Here is a 21,921-nt window from a genome sequence, read left to right as displayed (position 1 = left end):
AGAGAGTGACAGGAGGAGGAGCTGGGCTGGCCAAGGCAGGAGGTGAGGAAGTGGGGAGGTGAGGCCATAGTGACATAGTGACGAACGGGGAGGAAAATTTGCAGACTGTCAGCCCGACTGAAGCGGAGGCTCTAATCCATGGCACTGCTGGATTCATGCAATTCCATATGCAGGCATTTCAATCAGCCGCCAAAGCACCGTGAGGACCAGCATGTGTATGAGGCTACTGACCCCATGCTTTCAAGTCTTTTCTTTGCACATCCAACCACCCTGGTTCAATGAGATAAGAGAGGGGCCACTGGTGTGTGGCCACCACGTGTCCAGCTCCGACCACAAGCCTGGCTTCTATGCTCAGCACCTTCTCTCCATTAATACTCAGAAATATCACAAATGTCTCTTTGAGGTAAGGTGTGCCTACTCTACAGATGAGAACACTGAGAACTCCAAAGGCTAAGGTCACTCACTCAGGGCCATGGTGCTCCTCTCATTTCCAGCTTGGTCCCCCAGCAACAGGAATCAGCAAGCCACTGACTGCAGTCAGTGCTGCCCACAGTCCAAGAGCTGCCCAATTTTATAAAGTATTATTGGAACACAGCCACACCAGGTTGCTTACGAATTACTTCTGGGTGCTTTTGTGCTACACAATAGCAGAGCTGATTAGTCAAGACAGAGATTTGATGGCCCCCAATAAAGCCCAAAATATTTACTATCTGAGCATTTACAGGGAAAGGTTGCCAACCCCTGCCTTGTCTTGTTTTCTGCCCATTCTCCAAAGGGAACCTTCAAAAAGCTAATTCAAGGCATGACACAACCTATTTGACATCTTTGGAATAAAATCCAAATTTCCTCCTACAGCTGACAGGGCCAGCAGGGACTTGGCACCTGCTAACCTCCTTCCCTTTCACTCCCATAGATTACATTCCAACCCACTGGACATTTTTCCATTTATCTGATGGCTGGGCTCTTTCTAACCTCAGGACCTTTGCACATGCTATCCCTTTGTCTGGAATGCTTTTCCCCAGTTTTAAGTCTCAGCTCAAATTCCATTTCCGCTGCAAGGCCTCCCCTGTGGTTAAGCTCCATCTCCACACACAGTCTGTTTCCTTTCTCGCAGCGATAATGGCTTGTCATCGTTTTATCTACAGGCTCACTTTAACCCTCTCTTTTGCCCTAGGCTGCCAGTCCTATGAGGGCTGGACTGTGTCTGTGTGGCTCACTGTTCTCTCCACTGCCAACAGGTGATGTATGAATGTTTGAGACAGCAGCACAGACACATGGGCGTCCAGGCCTGCGGGACCCCTGTGCCACATTCCTCATGCAGGTGCTCCTTTCTTCCTTCCCACAAACATTCAGAAAGTGACATTTGGGACTTTCCTGGTGGTCCAGTGGCTAAGGCTCCACACTCCCAACGCAAGGGGCCCGAGTTTGATCCCTGATCGGGGAACTAGATCCTGCATGCCACAAATAAAGATCCCACATGCTGCAACTAAGATTGAAAAAAAAAAACAAAGAAAAGAAAGTGATACTCATAGAAGTCTGCAGAGGGACACTCCAGAGAAGTGGACAGATTCCTTCCTCCAGTGAAGTTCCCAGGGGCCAAATCCTCCCAGTCGAACACCCTTCTCCTTGTTCAGAACTGCTGGCCAGGGAGGGGGGTCGCACGGTGGCTGCCTGCGAGTAGCCCTCCCCAGGAGTCTGCCGCTCCTCCCTCAGACTCCATTAAGTGTCCCCAAGGATGTCACCCCTGAGAGGTGCTGGGACACAGCTGGGCTTCCCTGGAGAAGGCAACACGCAGGACTGGGGTTGGTGCTCCACAGGTTCCAGACCCCCGGGTATCATAGGTTGATCTGGGACCACCAAAGAGAGTCTTAAACCCCGGAACCTTGGGGGAGAGGGTCTTTGCAGATATAACCAAGGCACTGAAGATGGGCCCACCCTAGATTTCCAGGCTAGGTCCTCAATCCCATGACCAATATCCCTTCTAAGACAGCAGAGAAGACATAGACACAGAGAAGGCCAGAGACTGGAATGATGTGGCCACACGCCCCTGCATGCCTGGAGCCCCCAGGAGCTGAGAGAGGTGAGAAAGGGCCCTCCCATGGAAGCTTTCAAGGGAGTGTGCCTCTGCCCACACCGACAGTTGGGTCGCTGTAAGTCAGCCAAGCTGTGGTTAATCTGTTATGACACCCACGGAAACTAATATACCTGGGAAGGGCGTGCTCATTTCTTGCTTCAGCCCACAAAGAACCACAGGCGATTTTGCTGGCAGGGATGTGGGGTCTGAGTCACCCGGCACTGTTTGAATCCAGGCACCCAGGCTCCACGTGACCGCTGCTTCCACCTCCACACATACGCTGCCCCTCATCCCTTAGTATTTATCTTCAAACCGACCTGATGTTGTCCAACTCCAATGGATTTCCAAGGAGAACTTGATCTCTGAGTGGGGAGAAACTGCACCGCTGGCCATACATTCGCCCCAAAATTTTATTTCCTGGTTCAGTCAACCAAACACTGATGAAGCGCTGACTATGTGCCAGGCAGTATTCAAGGCTCTGGAAATGGCAGTAGGGACAACGCAGAAAGGGATTCCTCTCCTGTGGACCCGGCTTTGTCCTGTGGAAGGGGCAGGGGATCACTGTCCAAATGAATACAAAGATGCTAAAATTAAAAACACTCTCTGGCATGTGCCCTAAAATCGAGTGACTGCCCGCCACGTGGGCATGTGCTGAGAAAGTCCCACACCTCCCCTCCCAGGAAAGGAGCTGAGGGTGGGGATCAGGGCGAGGCGGAGAGCAGGGTTTGGATTCTGGGTGTGCCACCTCCTGGCTCTAGCAGAGCCCCCTCCGAAAGCCTCTGTTTTCCTTCCACCAAAGCAGGAGGAGCTCCCGGGGTCCCTGGTTCCCGTCTCCAAGAGCTTGTGATTCTGGAAAGGGAGGAGGCTCCCCCCAGGCGCAGAGCCAGGCTGGTCTGTGGGACTGGCGCAGCAGTATTTCCAAGGTGCTGAGCCCTCTGGGCTGGGAGGATGGGCAAGAGGGAGGTTCTGGAAGAGAAGGTGCAGGCCTGCCAGAGCTCAGAGCCCATGCCAACCCCATCGTCCTGCGGGCGACAGGAAGTGCTGTCGCGTGACTTGTGGGATCTGCGGACAAACAAACTGTGAGGCTGGATCCTGGCCCAGGGAGGACAGGAAGCCCGCTTCTGAATCCTCTGGTTATAGTAAACATCGACCATTCACTGAGTACCTACAACTGGCCACATCCAGAAAACCTGTTTTATATAGTTGAGCAGCACAACAGTCATCAAAGAGAGTACTATTATTCCCAGTTTACAGATGAGGAGGCTGAGGCTCCACCAGGGCATACAGCTCTCAGGAGCCGGGCTAGGATCTGAGCCCGAGGCTGGTCTTGGCCTTCTCTTTCTACTACCATCAGCTCTGGTTCTGAACTAGTTAAGGAGTTTTCAGTGGCAAGATCCAATTCAAACTGGCTTAAGCCCACTTCCATTCCTCCAAAGACTTTGCTGTAGAGTTTTAGGGCTTTCGGGTACAGCTGGATCCAGATGCTCAAACAATGTTCTCACAATTCTTTCTCATCCTTTGGCCTTGTTTTCCTCAGCATTAGCTTCACCTTATGGTCCCCAAGGTACAAAGATGGACGACTACCCGAGCCTTCAGGCTTCTACTCTGCTTCACAAAATTTCTAGATATGTGACACTCTACTCATAGTTCTAGCACAAGAAAAAGAAATCCATTTTTGGCCTATGGGAATACTGTATCCCCTTAACCAGACAGCTGGTTCTGGTCTGGTGATGTGACCCAAGCTGGGCCCACTCAGGCCTTGTACAGGTTTTCTCTTTCTGTTTTTTCCTTGCTCCTTGAAATCACAAATCAACTTACTTATTTTAATCATTCATCAGATAAAAATAAAACAAAGATGTGAGAACAGCAGTTGCAGCATTTCCTGCAACTTTGGTCCATGAGAAAGAGCCACGGCAGGAAGAAAATTCACAGTTCCATCAAGTGCACACACACTGAACTCTCAGGCTTCCTTTCCATCAGAAATTTACTGTGAGGTGGGATTGCCATGCCAATGGACAAACCGGGCTTGATTGGGCCTTCTTTAGGCTCTGCCTTTGGGGGCCTCCTGTACCCAGCCCTGCAGTGTGAGCCTGAGAATGAAATAACGTTTCCTGCGAAGCGATGGCATTAATAGCTGAGCAGTAGCTAATTCAGGGCATGCCAGGCAACAGGTGCAGAGTTACAGACTCCGTGTGAGGTCTCACTGTGATCTCACTGCATCCTGCTGGGGCTGCTGCACATTTTATCCCAGGTAAGGAAACTGAGGCTTGGGACTCCAACTGACATGCCTACATCCATCCCACAGTCAGTTGAGCACAGCCCCAGTTTTAGAACTCAGCCCTGATTCCAAAGCTTGTGCCCCTGGTTTCCACTTTAGGCTGCACTTCGTGGTCCTGGGTGCACGGCCCTGGTCCACTTCAGGGAGAGATGGATCCAAGGCTGTAGCTCCTTCAAGCCCCTGCCTGGCCACATCCAGGAAGGACATTCTCCGAGCCAGAGCAAAATTCCGATCCCAGGCCGCTGAGGCAGGCTGCCTTTTCTACCACAAAGGGCCCTGAAATAAGAGGCTGCAGGCCTGCCTCCCACTCAGGGTGACCTCTTCACAGCTGTGCTGCTCAGGCACTCATGAATCTCCCCAAGCCTCAGTTTCCCCATTTGTCAAAGTTTTCTCATCCCACACTTGGCTCAGTGGTTTCCAAACAGTTTCAGGCAAGGACAGCATGAGTAAACAAGCACGCAGACCCCCACATGAAAGACTGCTGAAAGAGCGGCTGTTCCAGAAAACTGAGGCCTGGGTCTTGGCTCTCAGAAGTCTTGGGGGAGCTGTGTGCACTTAAGTCTACCAGCTCAGCCCCAGGGCCCCCAGAGCGCTACTGGTCTGGGCCTTTCAGACCCTGACACACGCCCCGCCCACTGCCATCCCCCTCTCCATAAAGAGTTTTCTTCCCAGATGGGTTCATCAAGACCCTTGGGGTCCAAGTGATGAAAACTCAACTCAAACCAAGTTAGGCCAACAGAACCATAGGCACAGGGTCCCCAGAATTCTTCAGCTTCTCTCAAATTTGGCCCTCTCTGGCTTTAAAGGTTTCTTGACCTAGCACAGTCCTAGGGAAATTATGAACGCCTTCCTTTAGCCTGTCTTTCCCCAAGGGGCCTGGTCCCTGGTTCTCACTCCCATCTCATTTGGAGCCTTTTTCTCCCTCCTCCGGGCCTTTGCACATTCTGTGTCCACCAAGAACGTCCCCACATTCTTCCTTACGCGACTTATTCTCACCATTCAGGCTTTAGCTCAAGTATCACCTCTTCAGAGAGGTCTTTCTTGTCCACTCCAACTTAGGTAGCCCCTAACCTCTCCCCATCACCGGGCCTGGTCTCATTTCCTTATCATAGTTCGGAACAGCCTTATCATCTATGTGCTCCCATGCTTGCTGTCTATCTCCCCATTAGAATGTCCATTGCTTAAGGCTCTGCGTTACTTACTGCCGTGCCCTGGCCTCCAGCACTGTGCATGCTGTGGACAAGCACTCCATAAATAGCAGTGGAACGAACAAGCACACGATAGACAGCAACTCTTCATGCTTTATCAAGTCCAGACTCCTCTGCCTCCAATTCAACATCTCACCACCAGCCAGACCCTCCTGCTCCTCTGAGGGAAGCCGCACCCTCCAGCAGGGGCCACAAGCCAGTCCATCCTTGCCCCCAGTCCACACACCCACTCGCCCATCACCACATCCTGCCACTTCTAACCCTCATCTCTCAAAGTCAACCGCCTCTCCCCGTCTCTACCACCATCCTCCTGGCCCAGGTCCCATCTCTCTCCTTGGGACACCAGCGGCAGCTTTGCCATGGTCTCTGCCAGAATCCCTTCTTGCCCAGTCCAACCCGATGCCCTCAGCACAACTTTGATTCTGTCACGCTCTGCTGAAAAACTACCAATAGTGTCATCTGGGACACTAAAAGGAAACTCAGCTGCCTTCCCGTGGACCCTGGGCTCTGCAGAACTGCCTCTAGGAGCTCATCCTTGCCCTCTTGCCCCTATCTTTCTGCTCCAGCCCCAGGTTCCCGCGACCCCTATCTTCACAGAGCACTCAGCAGTGTTGTTCACACACCGCTGCCTCCTGTGTGTTGGTCAGGGCAGATATCTCACCCAGCTCTGCAGGCTCAGCCCAGCCTTGGGCTGCTTTAGTGCTGCTTAATAAACGACAGTAAATGCAGGGATGAATCAATGCAGTTGAGTACCTAGCATCTGTCAGGCATGAAGCTAAAAATATTTTATTTTCTAACAGTCTTTCAAAGTAAGCACTACCATGTTTGACTGACACATGAATGAATGAACAAACAAATGAATGGATGAGAAAACTTCTAAACAAGGGCAGGGCCACAATCCGAAAGCGCAAAGAAGCCAGGAGCGAATGCACTTCATGATGTGTGCTAAGTCGCTTCAGTTGTGTCTGACTCTGCAACACTATGGACTGCAGCCCGCCAGGCTCCTCTGTCCATGAGGTTCTCCAGGCAAGAATAGTGGAGTGGCTTGCTGTGCCCTCTTCCCAACCCAGAGATCAAACCCAAGTCGCTTGCCTGTGTTCCTGCATTGGTAGGCAGGTTCCTTATCACTATAACTACCTGAGAAGCCTGTACTTAATGACAGGCACCCAGTAAAAGGGACCAGTGGATGGACAGCACCATGGCAAATGGGGTGCCATGGCCTCTGTTAGGGGTTGAACTGTGTCCCCTCGAAACTCACAAGTTGAAGCCCTAACCCCCAGGAACTCAGAATGCGACCTTATAAGGAAACAGAGTCTTTGCAGATGTAGTCAAAGTGAAGTTGTTGGGGTGGGCCCTAATCCACTATGACTGGTTTCATCATAAAAAGGGGACATTGGGACAGAGACCGACACACACTGAGGGAAGACGATATAGACAGACACAGCAAGACAGCCACCGACAAAGCGAGGAGACAGGCCTGGAGCAGGTCCTTCCCTCACAGCTCTAGAAGAAACCCTGTCCACACCTTGACCTTGGACTTCCAGCCCCAGGAACTGCGAGGTATCTGTTGTTAAGCCACCCAGTCTGGAGCCTTTATCACGGCCAGCTCTAGCAAACTAATACGTGGACGGCCTTCACACACCACAGTGTTTTTCAGTTCCTCTGGGTCACACAAGACTTGTCCAGGAGCTGCATTCCGCCCAGGAGGGCACAGGTGGCAACCCCTCCACCCTCACAGGTTCCCGGAGCACACCGTCCACAGGAGAGTTGGCTCCAGGGGGAAGCTGGGGTCAAACGGATCAAGTGGGAATTCAATTATGGTTTGGAGACGAGTCTGCGAGGTCGCTAATTAAACAAGGGCAGAGCCTGTAACCGAGGCCCCAGGCTCCAGGAGCTGTGCGGCAGCCCCCACACAGAGCCAGGCCAGGCCCAGCCTCTTTATCAAGTACAGGAGAAAACCCAAATTCAAGGCAAGAGATAGATTGGATCAGTTGAGACATGCCTCTCGACTAACACCCCAGCCTATGGTTATCAATACTCTATTAAGCATGTTGGAACTGCTGTTTACAAGTATCTGTTAATTATTAAAATGGAATCTATTTCCCCCCCTCCATCTAGTTGAGAAATCTCATGTTACACAGAAAGGTTAATTACAAACCGACTTTCAAGAACCCTTTGTTGGAAGCTTCTGTTTCATTTTCTCCAAGATGAATCCTTGAACTCCATATTTGGGAATGCAGACACAGGCTGGCTTAGCAAAATCGTTTCCTCATTCTAGCAGCCCCCAGCTCGAGCCAACCTCTCAGATGGCCTGATGCAGCTAGGATTAACCAGAAACCACTTCAAACCCCCCCCTCCACACACCGTCTAAAATGTGGTTTTGTTGCTTTTTCCGTTGAGACCAAAGACCACCATGTTTGCCACATGTTGTCCTAGTTGCAAAAGTAAGAGGGTCTCAAGTCCTGGGACCACAATGAGAGACATACAATATTCCAGGGGCTGCACCAATTAGGTCCATTTGCCCCCAGCCTTGGGGAAGGTAAATGGCCTATTACTTGGTGGGTAATGCATACCACATGGCATTCCTCAGCCTCGAGGAAGCAGGAGAGGACTCATTTTCCTAGCAAGCACTGGGAGTGCACAGTATAGAGCAGGCCCCCAGCACCAAGGCTGGGCCCCTTCCCCACCATCACCTGCACCAGTGAGCTTCCCTGCTCGCCAAAACTCCACTGTAGGCTTCCCAGAATTCAGCTCTTTATAGCCATGCTTGGAAACCATGTATATCTCTATCTGTAGCTCATTCTTGACTTCCTACTTTTGCATTCCAGTCTCCTATAATGAAAAGGACATCTTTTTTTGGGTGTTAGTTCTAAAAGGTCTTGTAGGTCTTCATAAAACCATTCAACTTCAGCTTCTTCAGCACTGCTGGTTGGGGCATAGACTTGGATAACTGTGATACTGAATGGCTTGCCTTGGAGACGAACAGAGATCATTCTGTCATTTTTGAGATTGCATCCAAGTACTGCATTTTGGACTCTTTTGTTGACCATGATGGCTACTCCATTTCTTCTGAGGGATTCCTGCCCGCAGTAGTAGATATAATGGTCATCTGAGTTAAATCCACCCATTCCAGTCCATTTCAGTTCACTGATTCCTAGAATGTCGACGTTCACCCTTGTCTTCTGTTTGACCACTTCCAATTTGCCTTCATTCATGGCCCTGACATTCCAGGTTCCTATGCAATATTGCTCTTTACAGCATCGGACCTTGCGTCTATCACCAGTCACATCCACAGCTCGGTATTGTTTTTGCTTTGGCTCCATCCCTTCATCCTTTCTGGAGTTATTTCTCCACTGATCTCCAGAAGTATATTGGGCACCTACTGACCTGGGGAGTTCCTCATTCAGTGTCCTATCATTTTGCCTTTTCATACTGTTCATGGGGTTCTCAAGGCAAGAATGCTGAAGTGGTTTGCCATTCCCTTCTCCAGTGGACCACATTCTGTCAGACCTCTCCACCACAACCCGCCCATCTTGGATTGCCCCGCGGGCATGGCTTGGTTTCATTGAGTTAGACAAAGCTGTGGTCCTAGTGTGATTAGATTGACTAGTTTTCTGTGAGTATGGTTTCAGTGTGTCTGCCCTCTGATGCCCTCTTGCAACACCTACCATCTTACTTGGGTTTCTCTTACCTTGGGCGTGGGGTATCTCTTCACGGCTGCTCCAGCAAAGCACAGCCGCTGCTCCTTACCTTGGACGAGGGGTGAGCACCGAAGAATTGATGCTTTTGAACTGTGGTGTTGGAGAAGACTCTTGAGAGTCCCTTGGACTGCAAGGAGATCCAACCAGTCCATTCTGAAGGAGATCAGCCCTGAGATTTCTTTGGAAGGAATGATGCTAAAGCTGAAACTCCAGTACTTTGGCCACCTCATGCGAAGAGTTGACTCATTGGAAAAGACTCTGATGCTGGGAGGGATTGGGGGCAGGAGGAGAATGGGGACGACCGAGGATGAGATGGCTGGATGGCATCATGGACTCGATGGACGTGAATCTGAGTGAACTCCGGGAGTTGGTGATGGACAGGGAGGCCTGGTGTGCTGCGATTCATGGGGTCGCAAAGAGTCGGACATGACTGAGCGACTGAACTGAGCTAAGCTGACTCTTGAACAACACAGCTTGAACTACTCAGGTAGATACACTTGAACTACTCAGGTAGTTCACTTACACTCAGATTTTTTTCAATAAATACTATCAATACAACACTACACGATTTGTAGTTGGTTGAATCTCAAATTGGTTGAATCCGCAGATGCAGAGCCGCAGATATTAATACAAAGGGCTGACTGTGAGTTACACTTGGATTTTTGGAGAAGGGGGCAGCAAAGGATGAGATGATTAGATAGCGTCACCGACTGATTGGACATAAATTTGAGCAAACTCTGGAAGATAGTAGAGGACAGAGGAGCCTGGCATGCTACAGTCCATGGGGTTGCAGAGTCGGACACAACTGAGTGACTGAACAACTAACCCTCCCATGTTGTTCAAGGGTCACCTGTTTATCTCCGATTGGTTCTTTCCCTCTGGAGAATCCTAACTAATACACAACAGCTTAAATAAAAGAGAAGTTTCTGTCTCACCTGTGAGGTCAGGAGGTGCACAGGGCATCCAGACTGCTATCTTTCAACTCTTATTATCCTTACTGCGTAGCTTCCAACCTTAGGGTGATCTGATAGGCTGAGATGACTGAGATGACTGCAGCCATCACATTCAAGTCCCAAGCTGAAAGCTTGAGGAATCAGGCAAAGCTAAAGGATGTTTGCCTCCCTTCCATCATCCAAGGATGTTAAGAGTCTCTACTGGGTGACTGGGTCATGTCACTGTTCTTAAATTCACATATGACCCTTCTGATCAGACAGACCTGGGCTAAGGCTGGCTATGCCCTTTGTGACAGTGGGCGAAGGCTGTCAAGATGTAAGAACGGTTCTGCTTGTGTGTGGTCCACAGCAATAGTTTAGTGGAGACCAGATCAGGGTGTCATTTCCTGGGTAGACTCCTTTTGGGCAGAGTTAAGAGTGGCCAGAAGTGAAGGTACACATGCTGCAGCCAGCCATCCAAACAGAGTCAGGAAATAAAATGTTACGTCTTTCAACACGGGCAGAGGCTGGCCACCATCTCGGCTCATCCCACAGGGTCTGATGCTTCTTGGGACCCAAGAAGCACAGCTAGTGCCCCTGGACTGGGAGAGCCTGTTCTCCAAGGGAATTGTAAGTTGAAGCCAGAACCCTCCACGTGGGGAGGAGTGGGTTAAGAGGGGTGAGGTTATAGCTACTCTCTATCCTGGAACTACGGCCTTTACTATCAAACAGCAGCAGAGTCAGTGCTGGGCTTTGTGAGGGGCATGGCTTCATGGCGGGAGACACAGGCTAAGAACAGAAGCGGGTTATGGGCAGGCCATCACGTGGTTGAGTGGCAGGCTTTTTAGAGGTGCTCAGGAGCATCTGTGAGAGAAGGCCCCTGGCTCTATCTGCCGACTGACAGAGACGAGAAAATGCCTGTAGTAGGGCCTTGGAGCCCACACCTTGTCAGATACCTATTTACCATCTCCTCCGTCCTCTCTTCAAACTAGGCTTCATGCGGTTGGAGGGCAGGAAAATAGCAGGCTTCCTGGAACTTTTCAATAGAAGCACTCATCAGGCAGCAGAGTACACTGAGAACTGAAATTTCTTTGAGATCCTGTGTTCTATTGTTGAAATTCACGTTGAAGTAGCATTTCATGCCCCCTCTCCATGCTTCCAGAATTTTGTCTTGTGTATTTGGCTCCTCAGGCATGCCGGGTGGCCTGCCTCCTCCCCTCGCGCCCTCCAGCTGCACCAGCCTTTCCCAGGCAGCAGCCATGGAGGGTCCCCGGCACAGGCAGAGGGGGTCTCATGCTGGGCTCCCCAGCCAGCCGGGCACACCTCCCTCAAGCGGCAGCCGACTCTATTAAGCAAAATCTTCAGATGTCCGGGTCGCAGGGTGGTGGGGATTTTCACAGGCACTGAAGTGGATGGTCACGTTGAGAGGCTGCCAGCATCTCACCTGCTGTCAGGAAGAAAGGCTTCTGGTGTCCAGGGAGTCAAGAATGACTCACTTAAGCAGGAGTGTCACTAAGATGAGAGAGGATTCAAGAGCGCAGCTGACAGCGGAGCACGCTGTTAAATCCTCCCGGAAAGTGACAGAGGACAAACCCACAGGGTGGGGAGCCGGCCCCCTGCCATGACCACGATGCTGGCACGCAGACACTCCGGGAGGATTTTCCGGTTACAGTTGCGGGAGCCAGGACTTTCCCTCTTCTGCGGTTGGACCTGGTTTACAGCTCTGAATGGCCCTATCTCTGTGATTAATTGGAACCTGAAAGTGAAAGAAACAATACCCTTGCAAAGCTACTGTGGTTTCAAATGTGGCCTCCACAGTGGGAAGTGGCAGAAAGATTAGATAGATAAGGAAATATTTAAAAACAAGATAAGACAATCACAAAACAAAACAAAACGCTTCTCATTCATTCCCGCTATTAACATCAGTGAAGCAGTAGAATGAACATGCAGGAAAATTTTTGCTCTCCCTTACTAGAAACATAGCAAAATATTAGCAACGAATGGGCCACTTTGGAGCAGAGAACAGGGCAGGAGTGGTTTGCTTCAGAGGTGAGGAAAATGAGCCCAGGGAGGCTGACTTGCCCAAGGTCACCCAGTCAGGTGGAGGTGGGAGTCTCACCCAGTTCTGGCTCCTAAAGTTTGTCCTGTTCTTTCCAAGCAACACATCCGCTTGGTGTTCTGCCCTGTCATCTGAGAGTCTTGGAGGTTAGCAGAACCGGTGCAGCAGCCTGGGCAAGTTCTGGTCCAGCCTACATGGCAGCACCGTGGCGTCGGGCATTTAAAGTGACAGTGTCACCATGGGCCTCTTTCTCTTGTCCCGTGCTGAGCTATTGAAGAATTGGTGACTCCTCCCTGACTCCTTCGAGCCTCTCAGCTGCCTTCTGCCTGGAATTCCTACGGCTCCAGGAAGTGCTCCACAGTGGAAGAGTTGATTAAAAATGGCCTTGTAGGGTTCCCCGATTGCCTCGGTAGGTCTGATCCAGGGCAGGAAGGGCAAAGGCATTTACCTCCCACGGACGTGGGATGCCTGGAGAGCCGTGTTGAGATTTCTGAGTCTGAATTCAGCCGAAGAGTACTGTGATCGATTTGTGATGCCAGGCACGTGCGAGGCAGGGAAACCAGGTGTGCATGGTCTAAAGACACGTGCAGGAGCGGCCACTCTCAGCCTGTGCCCTTTCTCCACACAGCCAGTCCCACTCGCAATCAGAACCGCACCCGGTGTATAACCAGGCACTGGATGCCCCACAGCAGGCTTCCACCCTAGCCTTGCAGTTAACGCTGGGAGAGAAGGCAGGGTGACCAGGCAGAACACAACAGCCTTCACTCCAGATTTCAGTCCCTTTCTCTCCAGACAAGGCCAATGATCTTTTCTAGAAAAATCCGAGCCTTTCAACAGTATTCAGTGGCTCTTAACTACTCTGTGTAACAGAGCTCAGGCTGCCAGATGCAGACTGACCTTTCCTGACAAGCACCAGTAAGGGTGGCCAGATTAGAACCTGGCTTCTCTTGATGATTAGCAAGCAAGACTTTGATCAAGAATTTTTACACCTAACACACCAGTGGCTCTGAAGCTTTCCTTGCTATGATGTTAAGTTTCAAGAGCTCTACAGAACTGCTGGGAGGTCATGGATGAAAGAGATACAGGGCCTCACTGACAGCTCTTTCCTTCTCACTGCTCTGGGGAAGGGGCTGGCCGGTTTCCATGTTACCGGACGATGAATGCACAACTTTTCAGCTGAAGACATCATCCTACCCTCAACCAAGATTAACTCAGCAAGAGCTTCCTACCACGGTGATGTTAATACATCGGCCATGGTATTCCTCAGTAGGGGTGTAGACACGTGTTAGACTTCACCTTCCTTCTCATCTTCACAACTTGAAGGAATTCACTAAAAGACATGCCTGCATTTCCATGGTAGGGACCAGCCTTCAACTGTATGCCTTCATCTATTATGGGGGGCAGCCTCTAGCTTCCCCAAATGGTAGTGCCAGTGTGGGGACCCTCAGATTCCTCAGGTACCAAGGAAAGCTGAGAGTCGGGGTGCAGCCAGCCCATTGACTGAGGGTGCTGGGAAACACGAGGCACTATCTGTTCCCTACTCTTTGATCCATCCAGATTCTTTCCAAGACTCTTGAAGAGCCAGACTCGGGTTATGACCCAGTACTGGAAGACAAAACAGAATGAAGTTTGCTTTCTTTTCCCAGGACAAATCAATTTTCATATTACGATCCTGCACCATTTACACTCTTCCCATTTGCTAGTTCAAGTACAGACTAAGAGTAATCGGGTGAGTCTTAGAAGTGTCCTAAGTGGTTTCCACATTCTTTGGAAGTGACTACCTCCCTAGCACTGGGCAAGATGCCGGCTTTGCGCAGCTTTTAGGTATGACAATATTTCCTTTACATGAGGGTCATAGTTAACCTACCTGCAGTTGGCCAGAAATGGGTTCTTTCCAGGGTTCTTCAGTCAGGCACTGAATTAACCAGTTACCTACCATCTTCACTTCTTTCATTAAATCATCACTGCCTACCTCAAAGGACTCCTTCAGAGACACTCGTTTGCTTTCTTCCAAAATTCGGGCATTCTTTTGTTCCATTATATTTTCTGCTGCAGCTCTGAGCCATGTACTGAGATACCCAAATCAACTTCAGCACCTGATAAACTCAAGCTCTCCTGAAATACTACCTAAGTGAAAAATCTGAGTACAAAAAGTAACCTCCCACTTGCTAATGTCTACACAGACAAAAATAAAGATTTCAATGTAAAGTTTACTATTTTATTTGTGAAAAAACTACAAGCAGAATTCATAAATAGACATTTCTATTTAAAGCAGGAAAACGATAAAGTGGCTTCTAATAACATAGTCGTGCACATGCCAGTAACAGGAATATATTAACATCTTTTATTTGCTAGACAAAGAGCAGTGTCCAATATAAATTTCCCCCAAACATTTAAGACCTGTGAATTTGACCAGTTCACAAAACCACTGACACTTTAGCATGAAGAAAAAAACAAACCTAACAGACTGTCAGCTCTAAAGACATTACAGAGCAGAAACTTCCAAAAGCGTTATACAAGCTGTCTTTCTGAGCAAATGAAAAATATAGCTCGTATAATACATTAACAAAAATTCACAAGATAAGATTATGTTTTGACATACTTAACAAGCATTCTCTATTTGTCTCCAACAAACAAAGCTAAGGAAATAATGTAACCATCTTTACACAGTAAATTAAGGTTACAAGTCATACACAAGAACAGAACTGCTTGCGCATTAAAAACTGTTCAGCTCCATTGTCATACTCTAAATGTTGGCTCTTAAACCATTTTCGGTTACATACAAGCAAAGGTTATTATATATCAGCAATTAATAAATTTTCAATAATTTAAGATACGGTAGCTTAAAAAAGTAGACTGAGAATGGTCTTGATAAGGCAGGTGAAACATCTTAGTGGAACTAAACTCACAGAAGCTTCTGCCAATGTTTTAAACGTCCAGATTAAAACTGAAAGATTTTGATTGAAAGTATTTTGAGGGTATCAGGATGTCTTTACCTTTTTTTTGCTTTTTGAACTGCATGACTCAAGCAGAGCAGGTTGGGTAAGCTCTGTGTGCGCGAGCTCACGCACGAGTATGAAAGATCGTGTGGCATTAAAACAAATGGAAACTTGCAAGCATTAACACTGTGCTTTTGTTTTGCTTTTATAACCTGCTTACTGTGCCGCTGAATACCAAGTATTTCTGGTCCTCTTTCAATATATACCTTTTATCATCTACACTAGTGTTTTTACACGCTGCCTACTAATTATAGGGTAGCAAAAGCAGGAAGTTACAGGAATTCCATTTCCAGAATACATGCCTGAGGGATGTCATCCATTTTGGAAATTAAAAGTCTAAAGTACCTATCATCTCACTATCATAACACAATACACAACAGCAGCTAAAGGACGGGCCCAAAAACATCTGATTGCTGAGAGCACTCCCACCACGCGCTGCAGCTTCTACCCAACTGGCAACGTCATCATCTCACCGGTTCTAAAGCAATCCTCCCTTCCTTCACCTCTCCCTATTCTTTATCCTTAAATTTATCACGGAGGCAGAACTGAAAACCAGGACATTGGCAATGAATTAGCAGCCTCTGAGTAGCTGGTTAATCAGCTTTTTCCACTAGTCTAGGGGTCCAATCACTTTACATGAAACTAATTTTGCAAAAGTACACAGTGTTTCTGAACAAAGTGCATACCAACACTTACTGGTTCCAAAAGCAGTGCAACCCACATGAGTTTGGTGGCATTTAAATTTTTTTAAAAAGTTAATTAAAAAACTTAGCAATTCCTTACATCTCTGGAAAATAAATATGGCTGACTAATTTACCCTCCCTGAGACCCTTAATAAAAGGAATATTAAAACTTTAGAAGGAATGTCTTTGCAATACCCCACTAATATTAAAATGTGGATTTAAAATTCATAGTCAAATCACTATGTATTATATATTCTGATGCTTATAGAAAGCATCTGATTTCCTTTGGTTCATTAATAAATACTTTAAAAATGTATTTAAAAAGGTAAGTATAGCTTGCATCCCAGATACAAGCAGTGTTTTTTAAAAAGAGGGGAAACATTGTCCATGCATTTGAGAATAGGACCACAGCAACAAATGGCACTGCTTTATCATCTATACCTTTGAAAACAGAATTTAAATGATGGTACATCAGTGACTACAGAATAGTTTTAATGTAAACGTGAAAGGAGCCTTTCCTGTTGGCTACTCAAATCAAGCTGTTAATTTTTCTCTTTACTCGTTGCCTCCATACACAGAAGTTACTTCTATTCTTAAGCAAACCAGGTTTTTCACACCAAACCACTAATCTGCTGCCCTCCCAGGTCGAATAAAGGAAGGTGACATCAAGTTCCCATGCTTGAAATGACTCTCAAGTCTACGAACTCTGCGAATATGGATGTAAGAGTCAGACAGAAGAGAGATCCTAAATCCAAACAAAGCAAAGCAACATTTTTTTTTAAATGAGGAGGGGTGGGTTCATATTAGTGGTCTTTTACACGTGTTTTTTTTTTTTTTGCAAGGCATCTAAAAAAAAAAAGAGTGAAAAGAATCTTTTTATAAAAGAGTTTACTCAAGCTGTCTTTGTGTTGAGGAAGTAAAAGCTCACAGGAAGTAGGAGCTTTCCCTGCAACTCTAGCTGCCAGCCCCTCAACCATTTCTTCACCTCTTGCGTTCCTTCCCACAGCAGGGAACCGAGACACATCATGGAACTGAAAAGCTTCATGTCAGGACTGGGGACTGGATGTGTTGGTTGATAACCTCTGTTCAGTCAAACAACAAGACTAGACTTAAAGAAAGGAAAAGAATTCTCACTGAATGGTAAGGGAAACAAGGGGCTGTGAGGCAAATAAAGTTCGATTAAACAAAACACCATGCGCAAAGTGGAAACAGGGATTTGCTTCTTGTATGGACCAAAAGTAAAAGTTAGACAGTTTGAACCCTAAAACTGAGAGACAATTTATCGATTTACCTCAGACATGAGTAGAGGTCTGGAATATGGATGGAATTCGAGTTACAGAATACCATATTTTCATGAGTGCTTATGTAAGAAGAGCAAAGTGAACATGTAACCGTAATTTACACGAATACTTGGCATTCTGGAGCTAGTTTACTTTCGAATGATCAAAGCCCTCCCAACTAAACCACTTGTGATTTGTCAGTCTTTCCACCACAAATGCAGGCTATCTGGAGCAGTCTTTAAATTTGAGATCACATTGTTTAAAAAATATATATTTTCGTATCATCCAGTACTCTTTAGACAGATGAGAGTCAAGTTCCCACGTGGGTTGGAACATACTTCATGTAAGACTGATTTTAATTTAATTTCAGCACTTTCATAGAAGGGACTGTCCCAGATCTGTAACTGTTCAATGTTGTATTCACTTCACAGTGTATCAAGCACCAGCGTTGCCATGGATTGGTTTCAAATAACCTTTTATATATAATTTTATATTTATATATATATAGTTATATCAAAACTGATAGTACATAGTATAACTGGAAGAAAGAACTAAACTTAAAAGGATATGCTGAAAGGATGGAGTCTGTGAACACAATAAATAAAAGCGCCCTCCCCCTCCCACCCTGCCCTCCCCCAACAAAACAAAAACAAAAAACCAGTTGTAATGTACATGGAAAATTGTGCACAGCAGATTTTTTTTTTTTTTTATAAAAAGTAGATTCAGGAGCACATCCAATTATAAATGATTGTTAGGAAAATCATATAAAACAATGGAATACATAAAAGTGTCAAGAGTAATCGTCAGGGTGCGAAATTCCTTGGTGGCCAGATGCCCATGGCAAGCAGAAATTATCCTGGCAGCATCACTAAGAGGTCGATGTCCACAGAAGATTTTCCAGGGGGTGCAAGCGGCATGGGCAGGTGGAGGATGTGAATTTCATACCCTGATTCATAGTTTTCACAATTCCATGTGCAACTTCAGAAAGATTCATCATTTACTGCTGACATGTCGCCCTTTGGCGTGGAGGAACGGGAGGATCCCTTGTCTGTGCTCTCTGACCCCGAGCTGCTCTGGTTCTGCTGTTCTGACCCTGCACTGGAGGTCACTGTGGATGAGGATGTTGAGGAGGAGCGAGTCTTTTCCTTAAAGTCTGTGATAATGACGGTGACGTTGCCCACAGTTACTGCCAACTGCTGTGCGGTGCTCCTGTCCACGTTTTTCAGCCGGGGCCTGAAAGCAACAGCACAGGGGAAGAGCCTGTTAAGTCAGGTATGGATGCAAAGGACTTTGGTTCCAATGTTACACACTCACACTTCATGACACTGTGGCAATAAATCTCTCTCTCTCTCACGCACACACAGTTCATGACACCGTGGCAATGAATCTAAACCACCAGCACGGATACCAATGCTTACTACCAGATCTGCTGAAAAGCTCAGCAAGAATGGAAACCATGATCAGTTAGCAAAGCTTTGGACCACTGCAAAATTAAAGTCAATTTATCTTTCTCCTGTTTTGGTCTCAGTAATTAAAAAAATAGCTCATATATATGTGCATGTATTTTGAAAGTTAATAGTCCCACCCCAGCTCTTCATCCCACCCCTTAGCCTATAAACCCACAGGCACAAAACCACCCTCGACTCTTGATTATGAGCAGCTGAATCTGGGCAGTGATGTATTTCAGTCTAGTTTCAAATACCTTGAAGTGTGATTCGTTTCACTGGTCTTTGTTGTAGCATTTGCAGACTGTATACTGTTCACTTCGCTAGGAGGATCTTTCAGAATATCAGACTTTGGTCTAAATGGGGAGACAGAAAAAGAGGCATTTAAAAGATATCTTTGATTTGCCTGCAAAATAACACAGTACTGTACTGAGTCACTCAAGAACTTACTTTGTTTTCTTGTTGGTATTTTTCTTGGTAACACTAGGACTAATTTCTTTATCTTTCTCAGGTTTCTCTTTGTCTTGTTTCTCAACTTTCTCCTTCTTCTCCTTTTTAGGGGGTGGTGGAGTGGCGTACTGTTGGGCCACTTGCTGTGCCACCAGCTGAGAATTGATCCGAGGTTTTCTACAACAGTCAAGAAAAGATGCCTCATTATTTGCTTTATAAATATTTCTTTGATTTTAAAATTTTGGTCTCATAATGTTTAGGTATTTTATTACTGGTATCTGGCAATTCAAACTAAATTATATGGTATTATTTCTAGGTAGTATGGTTAAGTCCATAAAACCTTTCCTCTTTCAAATCCACTCTGTATACCTTTAATGACATAGACACATGCACTCAAACAAATACACACACCCCTGTGCAGTCAAGACTTTCAGCCAATAAAACACGATTGCTTCTAAGAGTGCTGAGAACACCACTTCTTTCAGTTGTCAAGATTATACTGACTGACAGCTTTCAAATACTGCTGCTGCAGAGGGTTAATCTCATTTTATTAAATGGACACTGGTAATCCCTTGAAAAGAGAATGAAATTAGAAGTGTGACATTCATTCCTCAATCTAATTATTCCGACTTGGTCTGGTCCCCTGCAGTTCTGTGATTGGCACCACCAACAACACAGAGCAATAGAAGGCAACTGTGGTCATACAAGCTCCCAAGGGGTGAACACTGAAAATCACTATTAAAAAAACATCTTAGAAAAGTGATACAGTCATTGTGCCATCAACCATTATGTGTGCGCCAGTCTCCAACTGACACTGGTTTTTAGCACTATTGTTTACAAAGTTTAAAGGGTGCCAAATGTTTCTCACAATTCGTGACCATTCAGACCCAAGTGGCAAAGGGAGAAAGGAAAGCTTAGCACACAATATTAATTTTCAAAGACATTAGCATCTAGATCGACATTTACAATGTAATAAACTCTCTAAGTATAAGGTGTGAAGGTGAAAGTCACTCAGTCATGTCCAACTCTTTGTGACCCCATGGACTACACAGACCATGGAATTCTCCAGGCCAGAATACCGGACTGGGTAGACTTTCACTTCTCCAGGGGCTCTTCCCAACCCAGGATAGAACCCAGGTCTCCCACTTTGCAGGCGGATTCTTTATAACAGCTGAGCCCCAAGGGAAGCCCAAGGTAGGACACATATATCTAAATTAGGCTCACTAATGAGGTGAAGCAACTGCCGGCCACCATGTAACACCATGTAACAACCCCCCTCAGACCCTATATCCCACTCTGCTCTCCACAATGAGACACTGGCCGAAGAAAAGTAACTGGACAGATGAGCTCTGGCTCATCCATGAAAGAGCCAGTGGTAGAGGAACGGAAACGGAAGGAAAAAATCAAAAACAAACCTAGGAAAAACAAGTTTCTTTTAAAAATAATCATGCCATTAAAAAAAAACAAACTGCTAGGAACAGGACACACTGTCTGAAGTAGCTCTTGGGAGAGGGTGTGATGTGGCTAAGGAGAAATACAGGATGAAGAGGGGACGGCCGCCTACTCCACAGCTTCATCAAGGGCCCTGCTAGGGGAAGTCCCTGGCTTTTGTCTGAGCGTCTCGGTGCTGGTTCCACGGTCATGTGGCTTTGCAGGAAACCGATGAACAAAGCATCAATCCCAGGGCAAGTCTCCTATGGGCTCCAGCAAACATGCCTTGGCAATGGATGGCACACAATGAAAGCCAGTCACAGGCACAGCCACCTCAGGCTGGACCACAACCACCAACAGCCTCACCTGCTGCTGGGCAGGGACTCAAACACAGATGCATAGTGCAGCAGGCAATGGGAGGAGGTGCTCACGCTAAGGCTCTGCCCTATCCTGTGAGAGGGAACTTTCCTTTTTCACAGGTTTGCTTCCTTGGTGGCTCAGACAGTAAAGAATCTGTCTGCAATGCAGGAGACCCGGGTTCGCGCCCTGGTTAGGAAGATCCTCTGGAGAAGGGGATGGCAATCCACTTCCCTATTCTTGCCTGGGAAATCCCATGGACAGAGGAGCCTGGCGGGCTACTACAATCCACAGGGTCGCAAAGTCAGACACTTACTTAACAAAGGCAGCAGCAGCCTATTCTACTCCTTTAAAGAGGAAGTGTATCTGTTAATACTTAAGAGAGAAGATAATCACCACTACAAGTCATTTCACAAGTACTCACCAGGGACACAAACAGATCAGATCAGTTGTCTACAGGGGTTACCAGGCAGTTTAAATCAGAGTAAAAAAACAAAATAGAATTGTCTTACACTAACCAATACTCAAGATGAAACAACTTAATCAGAGTTTAACTAACTAACTATATAACAAAAAGCTACCTTGATGGAGAATTTCAATTAAGCTCATATGTATACTTCACGACACAGAATGACGAGAGGACAGCGGGACAGCAGTCCAAGACCACCTTCAACAGACACTCAATGGCACACCAAACCCTTGCCCCAAAGAACCCCTAGGCTCACCCACCAGGCCTGCCCAATTTGAGTTATGGGGGGCCTGTCTCACTCCAGGCACATCCTATGATGTTCTACAAGGTTACTTCCCACACCACTATGTAACTATCAATCAAATGTACACTCCTGAACGGCACGACTGCACCTGAATCTTCTTTGTCACTAAGGCATTCAGCACAGTACCAGGAACCCAATAAAATTACCTCCTGGTTGAATGAAGAATAAACAAACACTGCAAAGAAAGACAAAGTACGATAAGGACTGAGAAAAAAGCCCAAGCTCTGGTGATCAGGAGGTCACTGCTGACT

The 21,921-nt window shown here is 47.0% G+C and overlaps 1 protein-coding gene across 1 annotated transcript in view; it reads right to left on the bottom strand.

The window, feature by feature from the left end:
• Positions 1–16,677: 16,677 nt before the first annotated feature.
• The window catches only part of RYBP (RING1 and YY1 binding protein), a 73,071-nt gene continuing 67,827 nt past the window's right edge, over positions 16,678–21,921 (bottom strand). The window contains exons 3-5 of the mRNA XM_069561639.1: positions 19,110–19,286; positions 18,917–19,015; positions 16,678–18,447 (exon numbers count right to left, since the gene is read on the bottom strand). Of these exons, the coding sequence (XP_069417740.1) occupies positions 18,195–18,447; positions 18,917–19,015; positions 19,110–19,286 (529 nt within the window). The 3' untranslated portion in view covers positions 16,678–18,194. The remainder of the gene's footprint in view (positions 18,448–18,916; positions 19,016–19,109; positions 19,287–21,921) is intronic.

Source organism: Ovis canadensis, chromosome 19, assembly GCF_042477335.2.
Source record: "Ovis canadensis isolate MfBH-ARS-UI-01 breed Bighorn chromosome 19, ARS-UI_OviCan_v2, whole genome shotgun sequence".
NCBI classification, from domain to species: domain Eukaryota; kingdom Metazoa; phylum Chordata; class Mammalia; order Artiodactyla; family Bovidae; genus Ovis; species Ovis canadensis.
The sequence above is the reverse complement of the archived record's forward strand: the minus strand, read 5'-3'. Positions and strand labels throughout refer to the sequence as shown.